Source organism: Salmo salar, chromosome ssa06, assembly GCF_905237065.1.
Source record: "Salmo salar chromosome ssa06, Ssal_v3.1, whole genome shotgun sequence".
In the NCBI taxonomy this organism is placed as follows: domain Eukaryota; kingdom Metazoa; phylum Chordata; class Actinopteri; order Salmoniformes; family Salmonidae; genus Salmo; species Salmo salar.
The window spans coordinates 36313771-36336251 of NC_059447.1; the positions used below are offsets into that span (position 1 = coordinate 36313771).

General features: G+C 40.8%; 2 protein-coding genes across 2 annotated transcripts; both read left to right on the plus strand.

Moving 5' to 3' along the window:
- The first annotated feature begins 5305 nt into the window (after window positions 1-5305).
- Window positions 5306-6308, plus strand: LOC106607226 (gamma-crystallin M3-like). Its single transcript, XM_014203972.2, has 3 exons — window positions 5306-5413; window positions 5600-5839; window positions 5991-6308. The coding sequence occupies exons 1-3, from the start codon at window positions 5387-5389 to the stop codon at window positions 6264-6266; spliced, it is 543 nt and encodes a 180-aa protein (XP_014059447.2). The 5' UTR covers window positions 5306-5386; the 3' UTR covers window positions 6267-6308.
- Window positions 6309-10744: 4436 nt separating this feature from the next.
- Window positions 10745-11745, plus strand: LOC106607111 (gamma-crystallin M3-like). The gene is made up of 3 exons (XM_014203714.1): window positions 10745-10852; window positions 11039-11278; window positions 11428-11745. The coding sequence occupies exons 1-3, from the start codon at window positions 10826-10828 to the stop codon at window positions 11701-11703; spliced, it is 543 nt and encodes a 180-aa protein (XP_014059189.1). The 5' UTR covers window positions 10745-10825; the 3' UTR covers window positions 11704-11745.
- Window positions 11746-22481: the final 10736 nt, after the last annotated feature.

Sequence of the window (22481 nt, forward strand, 5' to 3'; positions counted from 1 at the left end):
TTGACTCTCATGACAACATTACCCTTCATGTTGAACTGAGTGGGTTATACAACATGTTGCAGCATTAGCCACAAGATAGCAGAAGGAAGGGTGAATATTTTGGGGAGTTTAGGATGTTGCTTATCCTGTTGGCATTCTCTTTCTTCCTTGGAAGAACCAACCTCAGGGGTGGTTGAGATGACATTGGTGGAGCCCCCCTTTGTGGGTGCTGGAGTAGAAGGCTTATTTTGAGCTCCAGGCAGCATCCTTCCTATTGGTCCATGCCAGCTAAGCACCATCAGAGACGGAGCACATGCCAATTGATCCTGCTAATCATTTTATCCCACTCTGGTATATCTGTTTTGGAGGAATCTGGGCCAGCCATCAGTGTCACATCAAAAGTTGTGATTGAAATGGGTATAACTGCTAAATTATCTCTCTTCAGCAGGCACTGTCTTGTTATTTTTTTAAATCTTGTCATTAAATTCATCTTCATTGGTATGGTATGCACTATGTAGCCTGTGTAGGCTGTTGTGAAGGTCATTGTGAATGGAGTTATTGACTATATGATCTATTTATTTACTACGGTTTTCATCATGACAACCTTGTGTCATTTCAGTGTGAATTGAGAGGAGGCTAGATTTCTCCCCAAATCATCCAATAAGGCATGCAAAAATGGTTTCATTTGAAGAGTGTCAGGTCAGGTCATACTGCACACTGGTCCATAAAGTCTCTCACAGTCACTTTGTGTCTTCTCAACTTGATCAGTGGAACTTTAGTTGCTGTCTTGCTACTGTGACACAAGAATAAAGAGGGGCAAGGTGTCTTCTCTCTGAATGGTATGCAATAGTGACGATGTGTGTGCTCATTGTGTGTGTGATTCTGTTTGTTGGAGAGGTGATCATCACCACCAACTGTTAAAAAAACATGTCATTCTCCGCATGGCAACGGGGCAGCATAGCAACTAGTTGCTAGGGACTGGGCGAGCCCCCCCTGGCAAGCGAACCGGTAAAAGGAGGAATTCCCCTGGACAGTGGGCTATCTCATGCCATTACCTTGTTGCCATGGTGACCAGCATGTGGAGGTTGATGGTACAGACGACGAGGACCATTAGATTCAGTGGAAGAGGGTCCTGGAGGGGGGCAGGATGTGGGCGTCTGTCTCATTGAAGGGCAAGATGCCAACACACACAAGTGAGGGTCAACACATATAAGTGAGGTTGTGGTAATTGTGACACCCTTTCAGGGTACCACCCAGTCTCCATTGGTACGGCTGACTTCACACTGATAACAATTATTGTGCAAATGTCAGGACAGCAGCCAGGTGGATTTGGGATTATTTTTGGATCAACACAGAATAGTGAATTATCTACAGGGCTGTACTTTCTGAATGCTTGGTGTTTTCCCTCTACACACACAGTTGTGTCTGTGTATATGCATCTATTAGACAGGTTCAAACCACTGATTGTTTGGTGGTACAGTACATTTACTATTGAAGTCTTGTTTAAGTTTTTACTACAAGTGGTAGGAAGGTAGGAGGACAATTGTCATCCCTATATCAGGACAGGAGGAGAGAAGTGGTGACCCTTTGCTGGCCTCCACTGGCCGAAAACCTCTCCACCAAATTCAACCAATTGTATGTGAGTCAGTCAGGTACATGAAAAGGCTCTTGTAAAAGCCTATCTGGACATCAAGCTCCACATCCAAACATGGGGTTCTGTTTGAGAGGGAAAATCATGTATGGAGCTATTGTTTGATTGTGCATTGTGTAGAGAGATCATAAAAATAAAGAAAACAAAAAAGAAACAACGATTACCTTACTGGGGAAGAATGTTGCTTTTGGCCGGTGAGCAAATAATTGATTTAGTAGTGAACCAACTGCCTCTTCAGAGGAAGAGGAAGGACTGCATGAGGCCTCTATCAGCACAGTAGAGTGATGACCTGACCTGGCATAGCAAAACAATAGGTGCCAAATTTAGCTCCACACCACACCTCCAAATATCTACAGTATCTACATACTGGATCTCTAACTGGATCGGTGCCTAGCACCGGGTCAATCCTGGCGGGTGTTTTTACATAAGAACCTTGACAGCTGGTAACCCAGACTCTGCGGTACAATGCAACACGCCTGGTACTCCAAAGTATCTTGGGAATGTGCGATGTTAAAAATAGTTGGTACTTGATGCAAAACAGAACATTTCCACCCTATAAAAAGCCCCCACAGAGAATATGTGAAAGATGCAGGCAATATCCCTTCTAGCATGTCTTTCTCTGTCATCACAATGTGTGTGTGGGATATCTAAGAAGGGAGTGGTTAATAGAGAGATGGATTAGTAGAGAGGTGTGTGTGTGTGTGCGTGTGTGCGTGCGTGCGTGCGTGCGTGTATGATTGCTTTACCTAAATGAGCCCAGATTGTTTAACGAAAATCAGGGGAAAATAGTATGTTTTCATAACCTCAATATAGTAAAAATGATCTTAATATGGACTTTTGGGGCCAGAGAATAAAATGGTGTGTGAATGAACTACTTTACTGTAAAATCTATAAAGTATTATAACAGTCTATAAAGTATTTTTGCGACTGCAATGCTGAAAATGTCCGTATTGACTGACCTTCATTGTCACGTCCTGACCAGCAGAGGGAGTAGTTGTTTAGTATTTGGTCAGGACATGGCATGTTTCTGTGTTAGTCTGTGTGACTCCCCATCAGGAACAGCTGGATATCGTTGTTCCTGATTGGGAGTCATATATTAGGTGTGTGTTTTTCTCTTGGGGTTGTGGGTTGTTTATTTTGCACTGCTGTAAGTATCGATATAGCATGTAGAACTGTCGGTTTGTCCTTTGGGGGGGCACAAGGGTAGTTTGGCTGGGTGTGGATGGAGCCCCAGGCCAGCTCCCCGTACCCTTTTTGGGCAGAGACATACTGGACAGGTCCCGTGCTTTGGGGTGATGGGTGCTGTGGTGAGGCCGGGTATTTTCAGGCCGGTACGCGCAGTACCAGCGCCCTGCATGTGCCAGGGGAAAGTGGGCATCCAGTCAGTAGGGGTGATGCCAGTCCTGCGCTCGAGACCACCAGTGCGCCTCTACGGTCCAGTGTTTCCCGCTACACACACTAGTCTTGAGGTGCGTGTCTCCAGGCTGGCACGTCCAGTACCAGCCCCAAGCATCAGGCTTCTAGTGCGTCAGCCCAGCCTCGCCAGTCTGGAGCCGCCAGAGCCGCCCGCCAGTCTGGAGCCGCCAGAGCCGCCCGCCAGTCTGGAGCCGCCAGGGCCGCCCGCCAGTCTGGAGCCGCCAGGGCCGCCCGCCAGTCTGGAGCGGCCAGGGCCGCCCGCCAGCCGGGTGCAGCCAGGGTCGCCCGCCAGTCCTCCGACGCAGCCAGGGGCACCACCTAAGTGGGCGACGCTGAGGGTGGAGCGGGGTCCACGTCCCACACCTGAGCCGCCTCAGGGGGGGGGTACTGTCACGTCCTGACCAGCAGAGGGAGTAGTTGTTTAGTATTTGGTCAGGACGTGGCAGAAGTTGTGTGTTGTATGTAGTTTCTAGTTGTTCTGTTTCTGTGTGACTCCCGATCAGGAGCAGCTGGATATCGTTGTTCCTGATTGGGAGTCATATATATTAGGTGTGTGTTTTTCTCTTGGGGTTGTGGGTTGTTTATTTTGCACTGCTGTAAGTATCTATATAGCCTGTAGAACTGTCGGTTGTCCTTGGTTATTTTCTTGTTTTTTCTGTGTTCTCATTATTTAATAAATTGATGTTGAGCACGCAATCCGCTGCACCTTGGTCTTCTCTACAGTACGACAACCGTTACATTCATGTCTTAAAGTAATGATGGACTGTCGTCTCTCTTTGCTTATTTGAGCTGTTCTTGCCAAAATATGGACTTGGTCTTTTACCAAATAGGGAGGTCTTCTGTATAACCCCCCTACCTTGTCAAAACACAACTGATTGGCTTAACTTTAAAGAAGGTACACCTGTTAATTGAAATGCATTCCAGGTGAATACCTCATGAAGGTGGTTGAGAGAATGCCAAGAGCGTGCAAAGCTGTCATCAAGGCAAAGGGTGGCTATTTGAAGAATCTGAAATATAAAATATATTTTGATTGGTTGAACACTTTTTTGGTTACTACTTGATTCCATATGTGTTACTTCAGAATGTTGATGTCTTCACTATTATTCTACAATGTTGAAAATAGTCAAAATAAAGAATAATCCTTGAATGAGTAGGTGTTCTAAAACTTTTGACCGGTAGTATAACATGACTGACACCATCCATTCGATAACTGCTGTTAAGGGGGCAACCATTATGATCATTCAAACATTTCTATTTCCCAATAGTTGTTTTCATTTTTACCAGAAAGTGGTGGGATATCTAAGACGGGAGTGGTTAATAGAGAGATGGAGTAGTAGAGAGGTGTGTGTGTGTGTGCTTGCGTGTATGATTGCTTTGCCTAAATGAGCCCATATTGTAGATCAGGGGAAAATATTATGTATTCATAACCTCAATATTGTAAAAACTATCTTAATATGGACTTTTGGGGTCATAGAGAAAAATGGTGTGTGAATTAACTATACTGTAAAATCTATAAAGTATTATAACAGTCTATAAAGTATTATGAACTGTTAACTATTTACATAACCTTTTATAAACCCTTTATAAAGGCTTCTTTAAATAAGTGTTAACTCTTTTCTTTTTAGTTTTTGTAACTCAAGAGAAATTAACAAATTGATGTATATGAAATATGTTTTAAATACAATCGAAAGTTCTGTAACAATTTCTGTAGTATCGTGTTATGAACCATAAATGTTAGTTAAGTAACAACTCACTTTTGATGGCGTATTCACTGGTTAGGAATGTCGGTCTAAGTGAAGTCCACTGAGGATTAAGAACGGTTAAATCAGCACACTGAACAAAAGATGAGTAATAATACATAGTTGAACCTAAAAGGTTAACCCCATATTTTCACTCTATTCAATATGTGTGATTTCTGCTAAATGTCTTAAATCAAATGAGTTTACAATATAACATTGAGCCATGTAGCGCCAATATTTTATAAAATGTATCTTTCAAATAAGATTGCAAAACATAGGAAAGTATTGTGCAATGTACTGTATGGAGAACATTCAATTTCAAGGCTGTTACTAGCTGTTGTAAACTCTCAAAAGGCTTTATGTTACTTTGTTTGAGAAACAGACAATTGAGAAACAGTCTTTCTAAAGACACTGAGGGATCCAGTCACTGGAAATGTGGACGTAACCTCAGTGGCCTCTGTAGGCTTCTATAGCATGTTGCTGGGTCAGGGGTTTGAACAATGGAGCTAGGAATTCTTTAGGCTTGGTCAGGTATAAAAGAAAGGGTTAAACCAGGTAGGAATCAGTTCAAGAGCAGCAACCAGCAGCACAGTGAGCAAAGATGTCCACCAGCATGAACATGGGCAGGGTAAGTTTAAAACCAAAATATATACTTTAATATTCAAAGATTGTTATGCAAAAGACCTCACGTGCTCTAGCACCCCCAACTACAACATTAAAGTTGAAGTGTGACTGAATAGCATTGCACATTTCTCAAAAATGTTTTTTTCATAAAACATTTAAATTCATAGAAATTATCCTTTTTTATTTTCAGGTCGTCTTCTACGAGGACAGGAACTTCCAGGGTCGTTCCTATGAGTGCAGCAGCGACTGCGCTGACATGTCCTCCTACCTGAGCAGGTGCCACTCCTGTAGGGTTCAGAGTGGCTGCTTCATGGTCTACGACCGCAACAACTACATGGGAAACCAGTACTTCATGAGGAGGGGAGAGTACTCTGACTTCCAGAGTATGATGGGAATGACTGATATCAGGTCCTGCCGCACTATCCCCATGGTAGGCCATATGATATTTAGTCTGCTATTAACAGCCCCACAAGTAGCTTTGTGAAGTCCATAATCAGACAAATCATATTGGCTCTGTGAGCTTTTCAACAGTCTGATGTATTCACTAATTCAGTCAGCATATTCTTATTTCCTCCTAACAGCACAGAGGATCCTACAGAATGAGGCTCTACGAGAGAGATAACTTCGGAGGTCAGATGCACGAGATGATGGACGACTGTGACTCCATCATGGACCGTTACCGCATGTCCGACTGCCAGTCCTGCAACGTGATGGATGGCCACTGGCTGATGTACGAGCAGCCCCACTTCAGAGGCAGAATGATGTACATGAGGCCCGGAGAGTACAGGAACTTCAGGGATATGGGCATGAGTGGCATGAGGTTCATGAGCATGAGGCGTATCACTGATATGTGCTAGATATGTTATGTTGACCAAATAAAAGTGATTGGTAATCCATAACAATTGAGTGTTCTACATCATTTCAATATTTGGTGTTTTGTGTTTACATATGTAGGTATGATATAATATAGGCCAATTATAAACACTACCGGTCAAAAGTTTTAGAACACCTACTCATTCAAGGGTTCTTCTTTATTTTTTACTATTTTCTACATAGTAGAATAATAGTGAAGACATCAAAACTTTGAAATAACACATATGGAAACATGTATTAACCAAAAAAGTGTTGAACAAATCAAAATGTATTTTATATTTGAGATTCTTCAAACAGCCACCCTTTGCCTTGATGACAGCTTTGCACGCTCTTGGCATTCTCTCAACCAGCTTCACCTGGAATGCTTTTCCAACAGTCTTGAAGGAGTTCCCACATATGCTGAGCACTTGTTGGCTGCTTTTCCTTCACTCTGCGGTCCTTCTCATCCCAAACCATCTCAATTTGGTTGAGGTCAGGGGATTGTGGAGGCCAGGTCATCTGATGCAGCACTCCATCACTCTCCTTCTTGGTAAATAGCTTTTACACAGCCTGGAGGTGTGTTGAGTCATTGTCCTGTTGAAAACAAATGATAGTCCCACTAAGCCCAAACCAGATGGGATAGCATATCTCTGCAGAATGCTGTGGTAGCCATGCTGGTTAAGTGTGCCTCGAATTCTAAATAAATGACAGACAGTGTCATCAGCAAAGCACCCCCACACCATAACACCTCCTCCTCCATGCTTTACGGTGAGAAATACACATGAGCATCTGTTCACCCACACCGCTTCTCACAAAGCTCGTGTCTCTTGGCCCAAGCAAGTCTCTTCTTATTATTGGTGTCCTTTAGTAGTGATTTCTTTGCAGCAATTCGACCATGAAGGCCTGATTCACACAGTCTCCTCTGAACAGTTGATGTTGAGATGTGTATGTTACTTGAACTCTGTGAAGCATTTATTTGGGCCACAATTTCTGAGGCTGCTAACTCTAATGACGAGGTAACTGCAGCAGAGGAAACTCTGGGTCTTCCCATCCTGTGGTGGTCCTCATGAGAGCCAGTTTTATCATAGTGCTTGATTGTTTTAGCGACCGCACTTGAAGAAACGTTCAAAGTTCTTGAAATGTTCCATATTGACTGACCTTCATGTCTTAAAGTAATGATGGACTGTCGTTTCTCTTTGCTTATTTGAGCTGTTCTTGCCAAAATATGGACTTGGACTTTTACCAAAATAGGGATATGGTCTGTATACCCACCCTACCTGGTCACAACACAACTGATTGGCTTAGCTTTTCAGAAGGTTCACCTGTTCATTGAAATGCATTCCAGGTGACTACCTCATAAAGCTGGTTGAGAGAATGCCAAGAGCATGCAAAGCTGTCATCAAGGCAAAGGGTGGCTATTTGAAGAATCTCAAACATAAAATATATTTTGATAGTTTAACACTTTTTTGGTTACTACATATGTGTTATTTCATAGTTTTGATGTCTTCACTATTATTCTACAATTTTGAAAATAGTAAAATAAAGAAAAACCCTTGAATGAGTAGGCGTTCTAAAACTTTTGACCGGTAGTATAATATAATTGACACCTTCCAGTCGATAACTGATGTTAAGGGGTCATTCATCGTCATCATTCAGACACGTCTATTTCCCAATAGTTCTTTTCATTTTTACCAGAAAGATATGCCTAACATTTAACTTCTACCCTATACCAGGGTATCCCAAACTCAGTCCTGGGACCCACCTGGGTGCACGTTTTGGTTTTTGCATTACGTATTTACTGTCAAAAAGCATTGACATGAATGTCCTTTAGATGATAAAGAGGGATTTTGATGTTAACACTAAAGCATTAGTCAACTTGTAGAGCTAACAAACGTAGCTAATCATACACATTATGCTACTCCACAAACACTACTCTAATTCAATAGCCAACATCGAGCCAGTGTACAATAAACGCTAATACATATTGATACAATTTATGAAAGCTTTTCTCTCTACATCATTATACAACTCCAATTACAAAGGTGCCACGGTAATTTCCGATAAACAAGGTAAGAAGTGTATGGTAATTGAATAAAAAAGTAAAGCCAATCATCAGTGAAAAATACAGTCAAATCAAGACAAAGTAAATAAATGTAAATGAAGCAACAAAAGACTAATATAGAGTTCAGTTTGATAAATTACCCTACAGCCATATTAATGGTCCTGTGTGGTTCAGTTGGAAATAGTGTGACGCTAGGTTTGTTTCCCTCAGGGATTACATATACTGAAGTGTATGCACTCACTGTAGTGTACATCACTTTGGATAAAAGAGTCTGCTAAATGGCATTTTATGATTAATATTAAAATATGTAACATTAGCCATATTGGTGTGATTTCTATGACGCTCATGTTGTAAGTCAGAGAACGATAATTGTTCATGGAAAACATCCCCGTGTAACGGCGGTCGAAGGGAGTAGACCAAGGCGCAGCGGGTTGAGTGCTCATTTTTTAACTTTATTGAACACGAAAACAAAACAAGAAACGAACGACAGCTGAACAGTTCCGTCAGGTACAAAACACTAGACTGAAAACAACCACCCACAAACACAAGCTGAAAAACCTCTACAAAATAGGACCTCCAATCAGAGGCAACAAGAAACAGCTGCCTCCAATTGAAGGTCAAACAAAAACCCTAAACATAGAAATAGAAAAACTAGACACGGACATACTAACATAGAACATATACCAAAACCCCCGAAACACATAAAACAAACACCCCCTGCCACGCCCTGACCAAACTACAATAACAAACAACCTCTTTTACTGGTCAGGACGTGACACCCCCCTCTGTATGTTTTCAACATAATCCTTATGACAGCCTTTGTTAGTGGTTGCACTATGTTACATATTTTAGATTTTCTTTTTGCATTTCATGAAGACTTCCAAAAGCTCTCATTGGCAATTTAATTGTTTTTTTGTGTTCACATACAAAACACAAGGACGTGCTCCATTCGTTGAAATCACCACTGTGCAACTGATTGTGGGTCCAAAGCAGCAATATGCTGATGTTTAATAGCCTTGCCTCAATGGAAAATGGTGTACTTCTTCTCAGTCCAAGTAAACAAAAAGCCTTAAATAAATTTAGCTCAAAATAGAGCTTATTTCAATCCAAAAAAACTTGGTGTTAGGTAGATAAACTAAAAATGGGCGGATGACCTCATAGTCAACAGATATAATAGTTGGTACTTGATGCAAAGCAGAACACCCTATAAAAAGCCCCCACAGAGAATATGTGAAAGATGCAGGCAATGGCAGATATCCCTTCTAGCATGTCTTTCTCTGTCATCACACTGTGTCTGTGGGATATCTAAGAAGGGAGTGGTTAATAGAGAAATGGATTAGTGGAGAGGTGTGTGTGTGTGTGTGTGTGTGTGTGTGTGTGTGTGTGTGTGTGTGTGTGTGTGTGTGTGTGTGTGTGTGTGTGTGTGTGTGTGTGTGTGTGTGTGTGTGTGTGTGTGTGTGTGTGTGTGTGTGTGTGTGTGTGATTGCTTTGCCTAAATAAACCCAGACTGTTTCATCACATTGTTTGCTGTAGATCAGGGGAATATATTATAGTTTCATAACTTCAATATTGTAAAAACTATCCTAATATGGACTTTTGGGGGCAGAGAATAAAAAAGGTGGACTAAGATTTGTCACTCACGTTAAATGTGAGTGAATTAACTACTTTACTATAAAGTCTATAAAGTATTATCAACTGTTATTAACTATTTACATACCCTTATATAAACCCTTTATAAAGGCTTCTTTAAATAAGTGTTAACTCTTTTCTTTTTAGTTTTTGTAACTCAAGAGAAATTAACAAATTGATGGATTATTAATGTATTTGAAATATTTTTTAAATACAACTGAAAGTTCTGTAACAATTTCTGTAGTATCGTGTTATGAACCATAAATGTTAGTTAAGTAACAACTCACTTTTGATGGTGTATTCACTGGTTAGGAATGTCGGTCTAAGTGAAGTCCACTGAGGATTAAGAACGGTTAAATCAGCACACTGAACAAAAGATGAGTAATAATACATAGTTGAACCTAAAAGGTTAACCCCAGATTTTCACTCTATTCAATATGTGTGATTTCTGCTAAATGTCTTAAATCAAATGAGTTTACAATATAACATTGACCCATGTATCGCCAATATTTTATAAAATGTATCTTTCAAATAAGATTGCAAAACATAGGAAAGTATTGTGCAATGTACTGTATGGAGAACATTCAATTTCAAGGCTGTTACTAGCTGTTGTAAACTCTCAAAAGGCTTTATGTTACTTTGTTTGAGAAACAGACAATTGAGAAACAGTCTTTCTAGAGACACTGAGGGATCCAGTCACTGGAAATGTGGACGTAACCTCAGTGGCCTCTGTAGGCTTCTATAGCATGTTGCTGGGTCAGGGGTTTGAACAATGGAGCTAGGAATTCTTTAGGCTTGGTCAGGTATAAAAGAAAGGGTTAAACCAGGTAGGAATCAGTTCAAGAGCAGCAACCAGCAGCACAGTGAGCAAAGATGTCCACCAGCATGAACATGGGCAGGGTAAGTTTAAAACCGAAATATATACTTTAATATTCAAAGATTGTTATGCAAAAGACCTCACGTGCTCTAGCACCCCCAACTACAACATTAAAGTTGAAGTGTGACTGAATAGCATTGCACATTTCTCAAAAATGTTTTTTTCATAAAACATTTAAATTCATAGAAATTATCCTTTTTTATTTTCAGGTCGTCTTCTACGAGGACAGGAACTTCCAGGGTCGTTCCTATGAGTGCAGCAGCGACTGCGCTGACATGTCCTCCTACCTGAGCAGGTGCCACTCCTGTAGGGTTCAGAGTGGCTGCTTCATGGTCTACGACCGCAACAACTACATGGGAAACCAGTACTTCATGAGGAGGGGAGAGTACTCTGACTTCCAGAGTATGATGGGAATGACTGATATCAGGTCCTGCCGCACGATCCCCATGGTAGGCCATATGATATTTAGTCAGCTATTAACAGCCCCACAAGTAGCTTTGTGAAGTCCATAATCACACAAATCATATTGGCTCTGTGAGCTTTTCAAGTCTGATGTATTCACTAATTCAGTCAACATATTCTTATTTCCTCCTAACAGCACAGAGGATCCTACAGAATGAGGATCTACGAGAGAGATAACTTCGGAGGTCAGATGCACGAGATGATGGACGACTGTGACTCCATCATGGACCGTTACCGCATGTCCGACTGCCAGTCCTGCAACGTGATGGATGGCCACTGGCTGATGTACGAGCAGCCCCACTTCAGAGGCAGAATGATGTACATGAGGCCCGGAGAGTACAGGAACTTCAGGGATATGGGCATGAGTGGCATGAGGTTCATGAGCATGAGGCGTATCACTGATATGTGCTAGATATGTTATGTTGACCAAATAAAAGTGATTGGTAATCCATAACAATTGAGTGTTCTACATCATTTCAATATTTGGTGTTTTGTGTTTACATATGTAGGTATGATATAATATAGGCCAATTATAAACACTACCGGTCAAAAGTTTTAGAACACCTACTCATTCAAGGGTTCTTCTTTATTTTTTACTATTTTCTACATAGTAGAATAATAGTGAAGACATCAAAACTTTGAAATAACACATATGGAAACATGTATTAACCAAAAAAGTGTTAAACAAATCAAAATATATTTTATATTTGCGATTCTTCAAACAGCCACTCTTTGCCTTGATGACAGCTTTGCACGCTCTTGGCATTCTCTCAACCAGCTTCACCTGGAATGCTTTTCCAACAGTCTTGATGGAGTTCCCACCTATGATGAGCACTTGTTGGCTGCTTTTCCTTCACTCTGTAGTCCGACTCATCCCAAACCATCTCAATTTGGTTGAGGTCGGGGGATTGTGGAGGCCAGGTCATCTGATGCAGCTGTCATGACGTTGCCCTCTTTGAGTACAGCGAGGACAGTTGACCCCCTCCCTCTCTACCATCCTCCTACTTCTGCACCATCTCCCTCTGCACCAGGCCTTTTCTATGCACCATTCCCCTACCTACCTCCCCCTACCCAGGCTGCTGTGGTGAGAGGGGTCGTAGAATTCCAAAGGAGAATGTCCTGCCTCATGACCTCAGTATAAAGAGACAGAGTGTTTTCATGGAGAGAACAAAGGATTCTTCCACCTCACAGAATTGGAGAACCGAACGACATTTATGTTCTGGAGAAGGTATAAAAGATCGGTGAAGAATTCAGCTACGAACTGTTCCGCTTGGTACAATTTTGTGAAACCCATTAGAGACAATATGACCATATTACCAAACTAAGGTTTATATACTAGCCTCAGCGATGAGACTTACATCTAATGGTTGTATAAAATGTATGAATAAGGATAAAGCTATTTGGAATATGTTGAGATGCTATGTACTTATGTTAATGTGAGAGAATTGTTTGTCTGTTCAAAGCTTAACTAAGTAATCGGCACGCCCCCAGGGACACAGACATGACAAGGCGTCATGTGACAGCCTTTTCTACGTTCAGTATATAAGCCCCACCCAGAATTTCTTTCTTCAGACCAGCTTACCTCAGAAGAGAGAGCCAAGGTTTGACCATGCATTCCTCTACCGAACTTTAACCATACCACGCGGTTAAACTTTTAGACTATCGATACCGACAGAATAATAACAAGTCTTTGATATTAATTGCTAGTCTGCAGCTAGAAATTCGGTGTCATTGAACATGAAGACCGACGAAACAACTATTCTATAACAACATTAATGAATGTCGCTTTGAAAGATCCATTCTAACCGAGAGAGAGAGAGAGGGAACTCTCCAACAGGACGAACCTTTCCAACAAAGATCACGACGACACACTGAGCGTAAATATATATATTGATTGCAATTGTTTCCGAATGAGTGAGCCTTCATGTGCAAAGGATTAGCATATCAATTGTTAATATTTATCAACTCTGTAGGGTCTTCTCAGCTGAGCCCCCACTACTCTTTTGTTTAACAAGCCGCCATGCCGGTTTAGCCCACTAGGGCACATTCCTCCACCATTTCTTTGTAACGATACCTACTGTTTTGTATGCTTTCTGTGAATTACTTAGTTTAGTAAATAAATGATTTTAAGACAATTGATGTATGGATGACTTAGTGAAGACTGGGTTCGTGCAGATAACAACAATTTACGACGTTTGGAATGAGACTGACGCGAGGTAATAATACATCATTAATCAGAAGATAATCGGTCAGATATTATGATATCTGAAAAGTTATATTAGGAAAATGATAACTTTGTAATCTGAATAATTTCCTTGGTGCCCCGACCTCCTAGTTAATTACAGTTACACGATTAATCAGTGAATCGCGTAATAATAATTACAGAGAGTTATTTGATAAACATGTCTTCAAGTTAATGATGCCATAGACACAACACAGCACTCCATCACTCTCCTTCTTGGTAAAATAGCCTTTACACAGCCTGGAGGTGTGTTGAGTCATTGTCCTGTTGAAAAACAAATGATAGTCCCACTAAGCCCAAACCAGATGGGATGGCATATCTCTGCAGAATGCTGTGGTAGCCATGCTGGTTAAGTGTGCCTCAAATTCTAAATAAATGACAGACAGTGTCATCAGCAAAGCACCCCCACACCATAACACCTCCTCCTCCATGCTTTACGGTGAGAAATACACATGATCATCTGTTCACCCACACCGCTTCTCACAAAGCTCGTGTTTCTTGGCCCAAGCAAGTCTCTTCTTATTATTGGTGTCCTTTAGTAGTGATTTCTTTGCAGCAATTCAACCATGAAGGCCTGATTCACACAGTCTCTTCTGAACAGTTGATGTTGAGATGTGTATGTTACTTGAACTCTGTGAAGCATTTATTTGGGCTACAATTTCTGAGGCTGCTAACTCTAATGAAGAGGTAACTGCAGCAGAGGAAACTCTGGGTCTTCCCATCCTGTGGCGGTCCTCATGAGAGCCAGTTTCATCATAGCGCTTGATTGTTTTAGCGACCGCACTTGAAGAAACGTTCAAAGTTCTTGAAATGTTCCGCATTGACTGACCTTCATGTCTTAAAGTGATGATGGACTGTCGTTTTTCTTTGATTATTTGAGCTGCTCTTGCCAAAATATGGACTTGGACTTTTACCAAATAGGGATATCTTCTGTATACCCACCCTACCTGGTCACAACACAACTGATTGGCATAACTTTTAAGAAGGTACACCTGTTAATTGAAATGCATTCCAGGTGACTACCTCATAAAGCTGGTTGAGAGAATGCCAAGAGCATGCAAAGCTGTTATCAAGGCAAAGGGTGGCTATTTGAAGAATCTCAAACATAAAATATATTTTGATTGTTTAACACTTTTTTGGTTATTACATATGTGTTATTTCATAGTTTTGATGTCTTCACTATTATTCTACAATTTTTAAAATAGTAAAATAAAGAAAAACCCTTGAATGAGTAGGCGTTCTAAATCTTTTGACCGGTAGTATAATATAATTGACACCTTCCAGTCGATAACTGATGTTAAGGGGTCATTCATCATCATTCAGACACGTCTATTTCCCAATAGTTCTTTTCATTTTTACCAGAAAGATATGCCTAACATTTAACTTCTACCCTATACCAGGGTATCCCAAACTCAGTCCTGGGACCCACCTGGGTGCACGTTTTGGTTTTTGCATTACGTATTTACTGTCAAAAAGCATTGACATGAATGTCCTTTAGATGATAAAGAGGGATTTTGATGTTAACACTAAAGCATTAGTCAACTTGTAGAGCTAACAAACGTAGCTAATCATACACATTATGCTACTCCACAAACACTACTCTAATTCAATAGCCAACATCGAGCCAGTGTACAATAAACGCTAATACATATTGATACAATTTACAAAAGCTTTTCTCTCTACATCATTATAAAACTCCATTTACAAAGGTGCCACGGTAATTTCCGATAAACAAGGTAAGAATGTGTATGGTAATTGCATAAGAAAGTAAAGCCAATCATCAGTGAAAAATACAGTCAAATCAAGACAAAGTAAATAAATGTAAATGAAGCAACAAAAGACTAATATAGAGAGTTCAGTTTGATAAATTACCCTACAGCCATATTATTGGTCCTGTGTGGTTCAGTTGGAAATAGTGTGACGCTAGGTTTGTTTCCCTCAGGGATTACATATACTGAAGTGTATGCACTCACTGTAGTGTACATCACTTTGGATAAAAGAGTCTGCTAAATGGCATTTTATGATTAATATTAAAATATGTAACATTAGCCATATTGGTGTGATTTCTATGACGCTCATGTTGTAAGTCAGAGAACGATAATTGTTCATGGAAAACATCCCCGTGTAACGGCGGTCGAAGGGAGTAGACCAAGGCGCAGCGGGTTGAGTGCTCATTTTTTAACTTTATTGAACACGAAAACAAAACAAGAAACGAACGACAGCTGAACAGTTCCGTCAGGTACAAAACACTAGACTGAAAACAACCACCCACAAACACAAGCTGAAAAACCTCTACAAAATAGGACCTCCAATCAGAGGCAACAAGAAACAGCTGCCTCCAATTGAAGGTCAAACAAAACCCCTAAACATAGAAATAGAAAAACTAGACACGGACATACTAACATAGAACATGTACCAAAACCCCCGAAACACATAAAACAAACACCCCCCTGCCACGCCCTGACCAAACTACAATAACAAACAACCTCTTTTACTGGTCAGGACCTGACACCCCCTCTGTATGTTTTCAACATAATCCTTATGACAGCCTTTGTTAGTGGTTGCACTATGTTACATATTTTAGATTTTCTTTTTGCATTTCATGAAGACTTCCAAAAGCTCTCATTGGCAATTTAATTGTTTTTTTGTGTTCACATACAAAACACAAGGACGTGCTCCATTAGTTGAAATCACCACTGTGCAACTGATTGTGGGTCCAAAGCAGCAATATGCTGATGTTTAATGGCCTTGCCTCAATGGAAAATGGTGTACTTCTTCTCAGTCCAAGTAAACAAAAAGCCTTAAATAAATTTAGCTCAAAATAGAGCTTATTTCAATCGAAAAAAACTTGGTGTTAGGTAGATAAACTAAAAATGGGCGGATGACCTCATAGTCAACAGATATAATAGTTGGTACTTGATGCAAAGCAGAACACCCTATAAAAAGCCCCCACAGAGAATATGTGAAAGATGCAGGCAATGGCAGATATCCCTTCTAGCATGTCTTTCTCTGTCATCACACTGTGTCTGTGGGATATCTAAGAAGGGAGTGGTTAATAGAGAAATGGATTAGTGGAGAGGTGTGTGTGTGTGTGTGTGTGTGTGTGTGTGTGTGTGTGTGTGTGTGTGTGTGTGTGTGTGTGTGTGTGTGTGTGTGTGTGTGTGTGTGATTGCTTTGCCTAAATAAACCCAGACTGTTTCATCACATTGTTTGCTGTAGATCAGGGGAATATACACTGCTCAAAAAAATAAAGGGAACACTTAAACAACACAATGTAACTCCAAGTCAATCACACTTCTGTGAAATCAAACTGTCCACTTAGGAAGCAACACTGATTGACAATAAATGTCACATGCTGTTGTGCAAATGCAATAGACAACAGGTGGAAATTATAGGCAATTAGCAAGACACCCCCAATAAAGGAGTGGTTCTGCAGGTGGGGACCACAGACCACTTCTCAGTTCCTATGCTTCCTGGCTGATGTTTTGGTCACTTTGAATGCTGGCGGTGCTTTCACTCTAGTGGTAGCATGAGACGGAGTCTACAACCCACACAAGTGGCTCAGGTAGTGCAGCTCATCCAGGATGGCACATCAATGCGAGCTGTGGCAAGAAGGTTTGGTGTGTCTGTCAGCGTAGTGTCCAGAGCATGGAGGCGCTACCAGGAGACAGGCCAGTACATCAGGAGACGTGGAGGAGGCCGTAGGAGGGCCACAACCCAGCAGCAGGACCGCTACTTCCGCCTTTGTGCAAGGAGGAGCAGGAGAAGCACTGCCAGAGCCCTGCAAAATGACCTCCAGCAGCCACAAATGTGCATGTGTCTGCTCAAACGGTCAGAAACAGACTCCATGAGGGTGGTATGAGGGCCCGACGTCCACAGGTGGGGGTTGTGCTTATAGCCCAACACCGTGCAGGACGTTTGGCATTTGCCAGAGAACACCAAGATTGGCAAATTCGCCACTGGCGCCCTGTGCTCTTCACAGATGAAAGCAGGTTCACACTGAGCACGTGACAGACGTGACAGAGTCTGGAGACGCCCGTGGAGAACGTTCTGCTGCCTGCAACATCCTCCAGCATGACCGGTTTGGCGGTGGGTCAGTCATGGTGTGGAGTGGCATTTCTTTGGGGGGCCGCACAGCCCTCCATGTGCTCGCCAGAGGTAGCCTGACTGCCATTAGGTACCGAGATGAGCTCCTCAGACCCCTTGTGAGACCATATGCTGGTGCGGTTGGCCCTGGGTTCCTCCTAATGCAAGACAATGCTAGACCTCATGTGGCTGGAGTGTGTGAGCAGTTCCTGCAAGAGGAAGGCATTGATGCTATGGACTGGCCTGCCTGTTCCCCAGACCTGAATCCAATTGAGCACATCTGGGACATCATGTCTTGCTCCATCCACCAACGCCACGTTGCACGACAGACTGTCTAGGAGTTGGCGGATGCTTTAGTCCAGGTCTGGGAGGAGATCCCTCAGGAGACCATCCACCACCTCATCAGGAGCATGCCCAGGCGTTGTAGGGAGGTCATACAGGCACGTGGAGGCCACACACACTACTGAGCCTCATTTTGACTTGTTTTAAGGACATTACATCAAAGTTGGATCAGCCTGTAGTGTGGTTTTCCACTTTCATTTTGAGTGTGACTCCAAATCCAGACCTCCATGGGTTGATAAATTGGATTTCCATTGATTATTTTTGTGTGATTTTGTTGTCAGCACATTCAACTATGTAAAGAAAAAAGTATTTAATAAGATTATTTATTTCATTCAGATCTAGGATGTGTTGTTTAAGTGTTCCCTTTATTTTTTTGAGCAGTATATTATAGTTTCATAACTTCAATATTGTAAAAACTATCCTAATATGGACTTTTGGGGGCAGAGAATAAAAAGGTGGACTAAGTTTTGTCACTCACGTTAAATGTGAGTGAATTAACTACTTTACTATAAAGTCTATAAAGTATTATCAACTGTTATTAACTATTTACATACCCTTATATAAACCCTTTATAAAGGCTTCTTTAAATAAGTGTTAACTCTTTTCTTTTTAGTTTTTGTAACTCAAGAGAAATTAACAAATTGATGGATTATTAATGTATTTGAAATATTTTTTAAATACAACTGAAAGTTCTGTAACAATTTCTGTAGTATCGTGTTATGAACCATAAATGTTAGTTAAGTAACAACTCACTTTTGATGGCGTATTCACTGGTTAGGAATGTCGGTCTAAGTGAAGTCCACTGAGGTTTAAGAACGGTTAAATCAGCACACTGAACAAAAGATGAGTAATAATACATAGTTGAACCTAAAAGGTTAACCCCATATTTTCACTCTATTCAATATGTGTGATTTCTGCTAAATGTCTTAAATCAAATGAATTTACAATATAACATTGACCCATGTATCGCCAATATTTTATAAAATGTATCTTTCAAATAAGATTGCAAAACATAGGAAAGTATTGTGCAATGTACTGTATGGAGAACATTCAATTTCAAGGCTGTTACTAGCTGTTGTAAACTCTCAAAAGGCTTTATGTTACTTTGTTTGAGAAACAGACAATTGAGAAACAGTCTTTCTAGAGACACTGAGGGATCCAGTCACTGGAAATGTGGACGTAACCTCAGTGGCCTCTGTAGGCTTCTATAGCATGTTGCTGGGTCAGGGGTTTGAACAATGGAGCTAGGAATTCTTTAGGCTTGGTCAGGTATAAAAGAAAGGGTTAAACCAGGTAGGAATCAGTTCAAGAGCAGCAACCAGCAGCACAGTGAGCAAAGATGTCCACCAGCATGAACATGGGCAGGGTAAGTTTAAAACCGAAATATATACTTTAATTTTCATAGATTGTTATGCAAAAGACCTCACGTGCTCTAGCACCCCCAACTACAACATTAAAGTTGAAGTGTGACTGAATAGCATTGCACATTTCTCAAAAATGTTTTTTTCATAAAACATTTAAATTCATAGAAATTATCCTTTTTTATTTTCAGGTCGTCTTCTACGAGGACAGGAACTTCCAGGGTCGTTCCTATGAGTGCAGCAGCGACTGCGCTGACATGTCCTCCTACCTTGTATAAAATGTATGAATAAGGATAAAGCTATTTGGAATATGTTGAGATGCTATGTACTTATGTTAATGTGAGAGAATTGTTTGTCTGTTCAAAGCTTAACTAAGTCATCGGCACGCCCCCAGGGACACAGACATGACAAGGCGTCATGTGACAGCCTTTTCTACGTTCAGTATATAAGCCCCACCCAGAATGTCTTTCTTCAGACCAGCTTACCTCAGAAGAGAGAGCCAAGGTTTGACCATGCATTCCTCTACCGAACTTTAACCATACCACGCGGTTAATCTTTTAGACTATCGATACCGACAGAATAATAACAAGTCTTTGATATTAATTACTAGTCTGCAGCTAGAAATTCGGTGTCATTGAACACGAAGACCGACGAAACAACCATTCTATAACAACATTAATGAATGTCGCTTTGAAAGATCCATTCTAACCGAGAGAGAGAGAGAGGGAACTCTCCAACAGGACGAACCTTTCCAACAAAGATCACGACGACACACTGAGCGTAAATATATATATTGATTGCAATTGTTTCCGAATGAGTGAGCGTTCATGTGCAAAGGATTAGCATATCAATTGTTAATATTTATCAACTCTGTAGGGTCTTCTCAGCTGAGCCCCCACTACTCTTTTGTTTAACAAGCCGCCATGCCGGTTTAGCCCACTAGGGCACATTCCTCCACCATTTCTTTGTAACGATACCTACTGTTTTGTATGCTTTCTGTGAATTACTTAGTTTAGTAAATAAATGATTTTAAGACAATTGATGTATGGATGACTTAGTGAAGACTGGGTTCGTGCAGATAACAACAATTTACGACGTTTGGAATGAGACTGACGCGAGGTAATAATACATCATTAATCAGAAGATAATCGGTCAGATATTATGATATCTGAAAAGTTATATTAGGAAAATGATAACTTTGTAATCTGAATAATTTCCTTGGTGCCCCGACCTCCTAGTTAATTACAGTTACACGATTAATCAGTGAATCGCGTAATAATAATTACAGAGAGTTATTTGATAAACATGTCTTCAAGTTAATGATGCCATAGACACGACACAGCACTCCATCACTCTCCTTCTTTGTAAAATAGCCTTTACACAGCCTGGAGGTGTGTTGAGTCATTGTCCTGTTGAAAAACAAATGATAGTCCCACTAAGCCCAAACCAGATGGGATGGCATATCTCTGCAGAATGCTGTGGTAGCCATGCTGGTTAAGTGTGCCTCGAATTCTAAATAAATGACAGACAGTGTCATCAGCAAAGCACCCCCACACCATAACACCTCCTCCTCCATGCTTTACGGTGAGAAATACACATGATCATCTGTTCACCCACACCGCTTCTCACAAAGCTCGTGTTTCTTGGCCCAAGCAAGTCTCTTCTTATTATTGGTGTCCTTTAGTAGTGATTTCTTTGCAGCAATTCAACCATGAAGGCCTGATTCACACAGTCTCCTCTGAACAGTTGATGTTGAGATGTGTATGTTACTTGAACTCTGTGAAGCATTTATTTGGGACACAATTTCTGAGGCTGCTAACTCTAATGACGAGGTAACTGCAGCAGAGGAAACTCTGGGTCTTCCCATCCTGTGGTGGTCCTCATGAGAGCCAGTTTTATCATAGCGCTTATTTGTTTTAGCGACCGCACTTGAAGAAACGTTCAAAGTTCTTGAAATGTTCCATATTGACTGACCTTCATGTCTTAAAGTAATGATGGACTGTCGTTTCTCTTTGCTTATTTGAGCTGTTCTTGCCAAAATATGGACTTGGACTTTTACCAAAATAGGGATATGGTCTGTATACCCACCCTACCTGGTCACAACACAACTGATTGGCTTAGCTTTTCAGAAGGTTCACCTGTTCATTGAAATGCATTCCAGGTGACTACCTCATAAAGCTGGTTGAGAGAATGCCAAGAGCATGCAAAGCTGTCATCAAGGCAAAGGGTGGCTATTTGAAGAATCTCAAACATAAAATATATTTTGATTGTTTAACACTTTTTTGGTTATTACATGTGTTATTTCATAGTTTTGATGTCTTCACTATTATTCTACAATTTTGAAAATAGTAAAATAAAGAAAAACCCTTGAATGAGTAGGTGTTCTAAAACTTTTGACCGATAGTATAATATAATTGACACCTTCCAGTCGATAACTGATGTTAAGGGTCATTCATCATCATTCAGACACGTCTATTTCCCAATAGTTCTTTTCATTTTTACCAGAAAGATATGCCTAACATTTAACTTCTACCCTATACCAGGGTATCCCAAACTCAGTCCTGGGACCCACCTGGGTGCACGTTTTGGTTTTTGCATTACGTATTTACTGTCAAAAAGCATTGACATGAATGTCCTTTAGATGATAAAGAGGGATTTTGATGTTAACACTAAAGCATTAGTCAACTTGTAGAGCTAACAAACGTAGCTAATCGTACACATTATGCTACTCCACAAACACTACTCTAATTCAATAGCCAACATCGAGCCAGTGTACAATAAACGCTAATACATATTGATACAATTTATGAAAGCTTTTCTCTCTACATCATTATAAAACTCCATTTACAAAGGTGCCACGGTAATTTCCGATAAACAAGGTAAGAAGTGTATGGTAATTGCATAAAAAAGTAAAGCCAATCATCAGTGAAAAATACAGTCAAATCAAGACAAAGTAAATAAATGTAAATGAAGCAACAAAAGACTAATATAGAGTTCAGTTTGATAAATTACCCTACAGCCATATTATTGGTCCTGTGTGGTTCAGTTGGAAATAGTGTGACGCTAGGTTTGTTTCCCTCAGGGATTACATATACTGAAGTGTATGCACTCACTGTAGTGTACATCACTTTGAATAAAAGTGTCTGCTAAATGGCATTT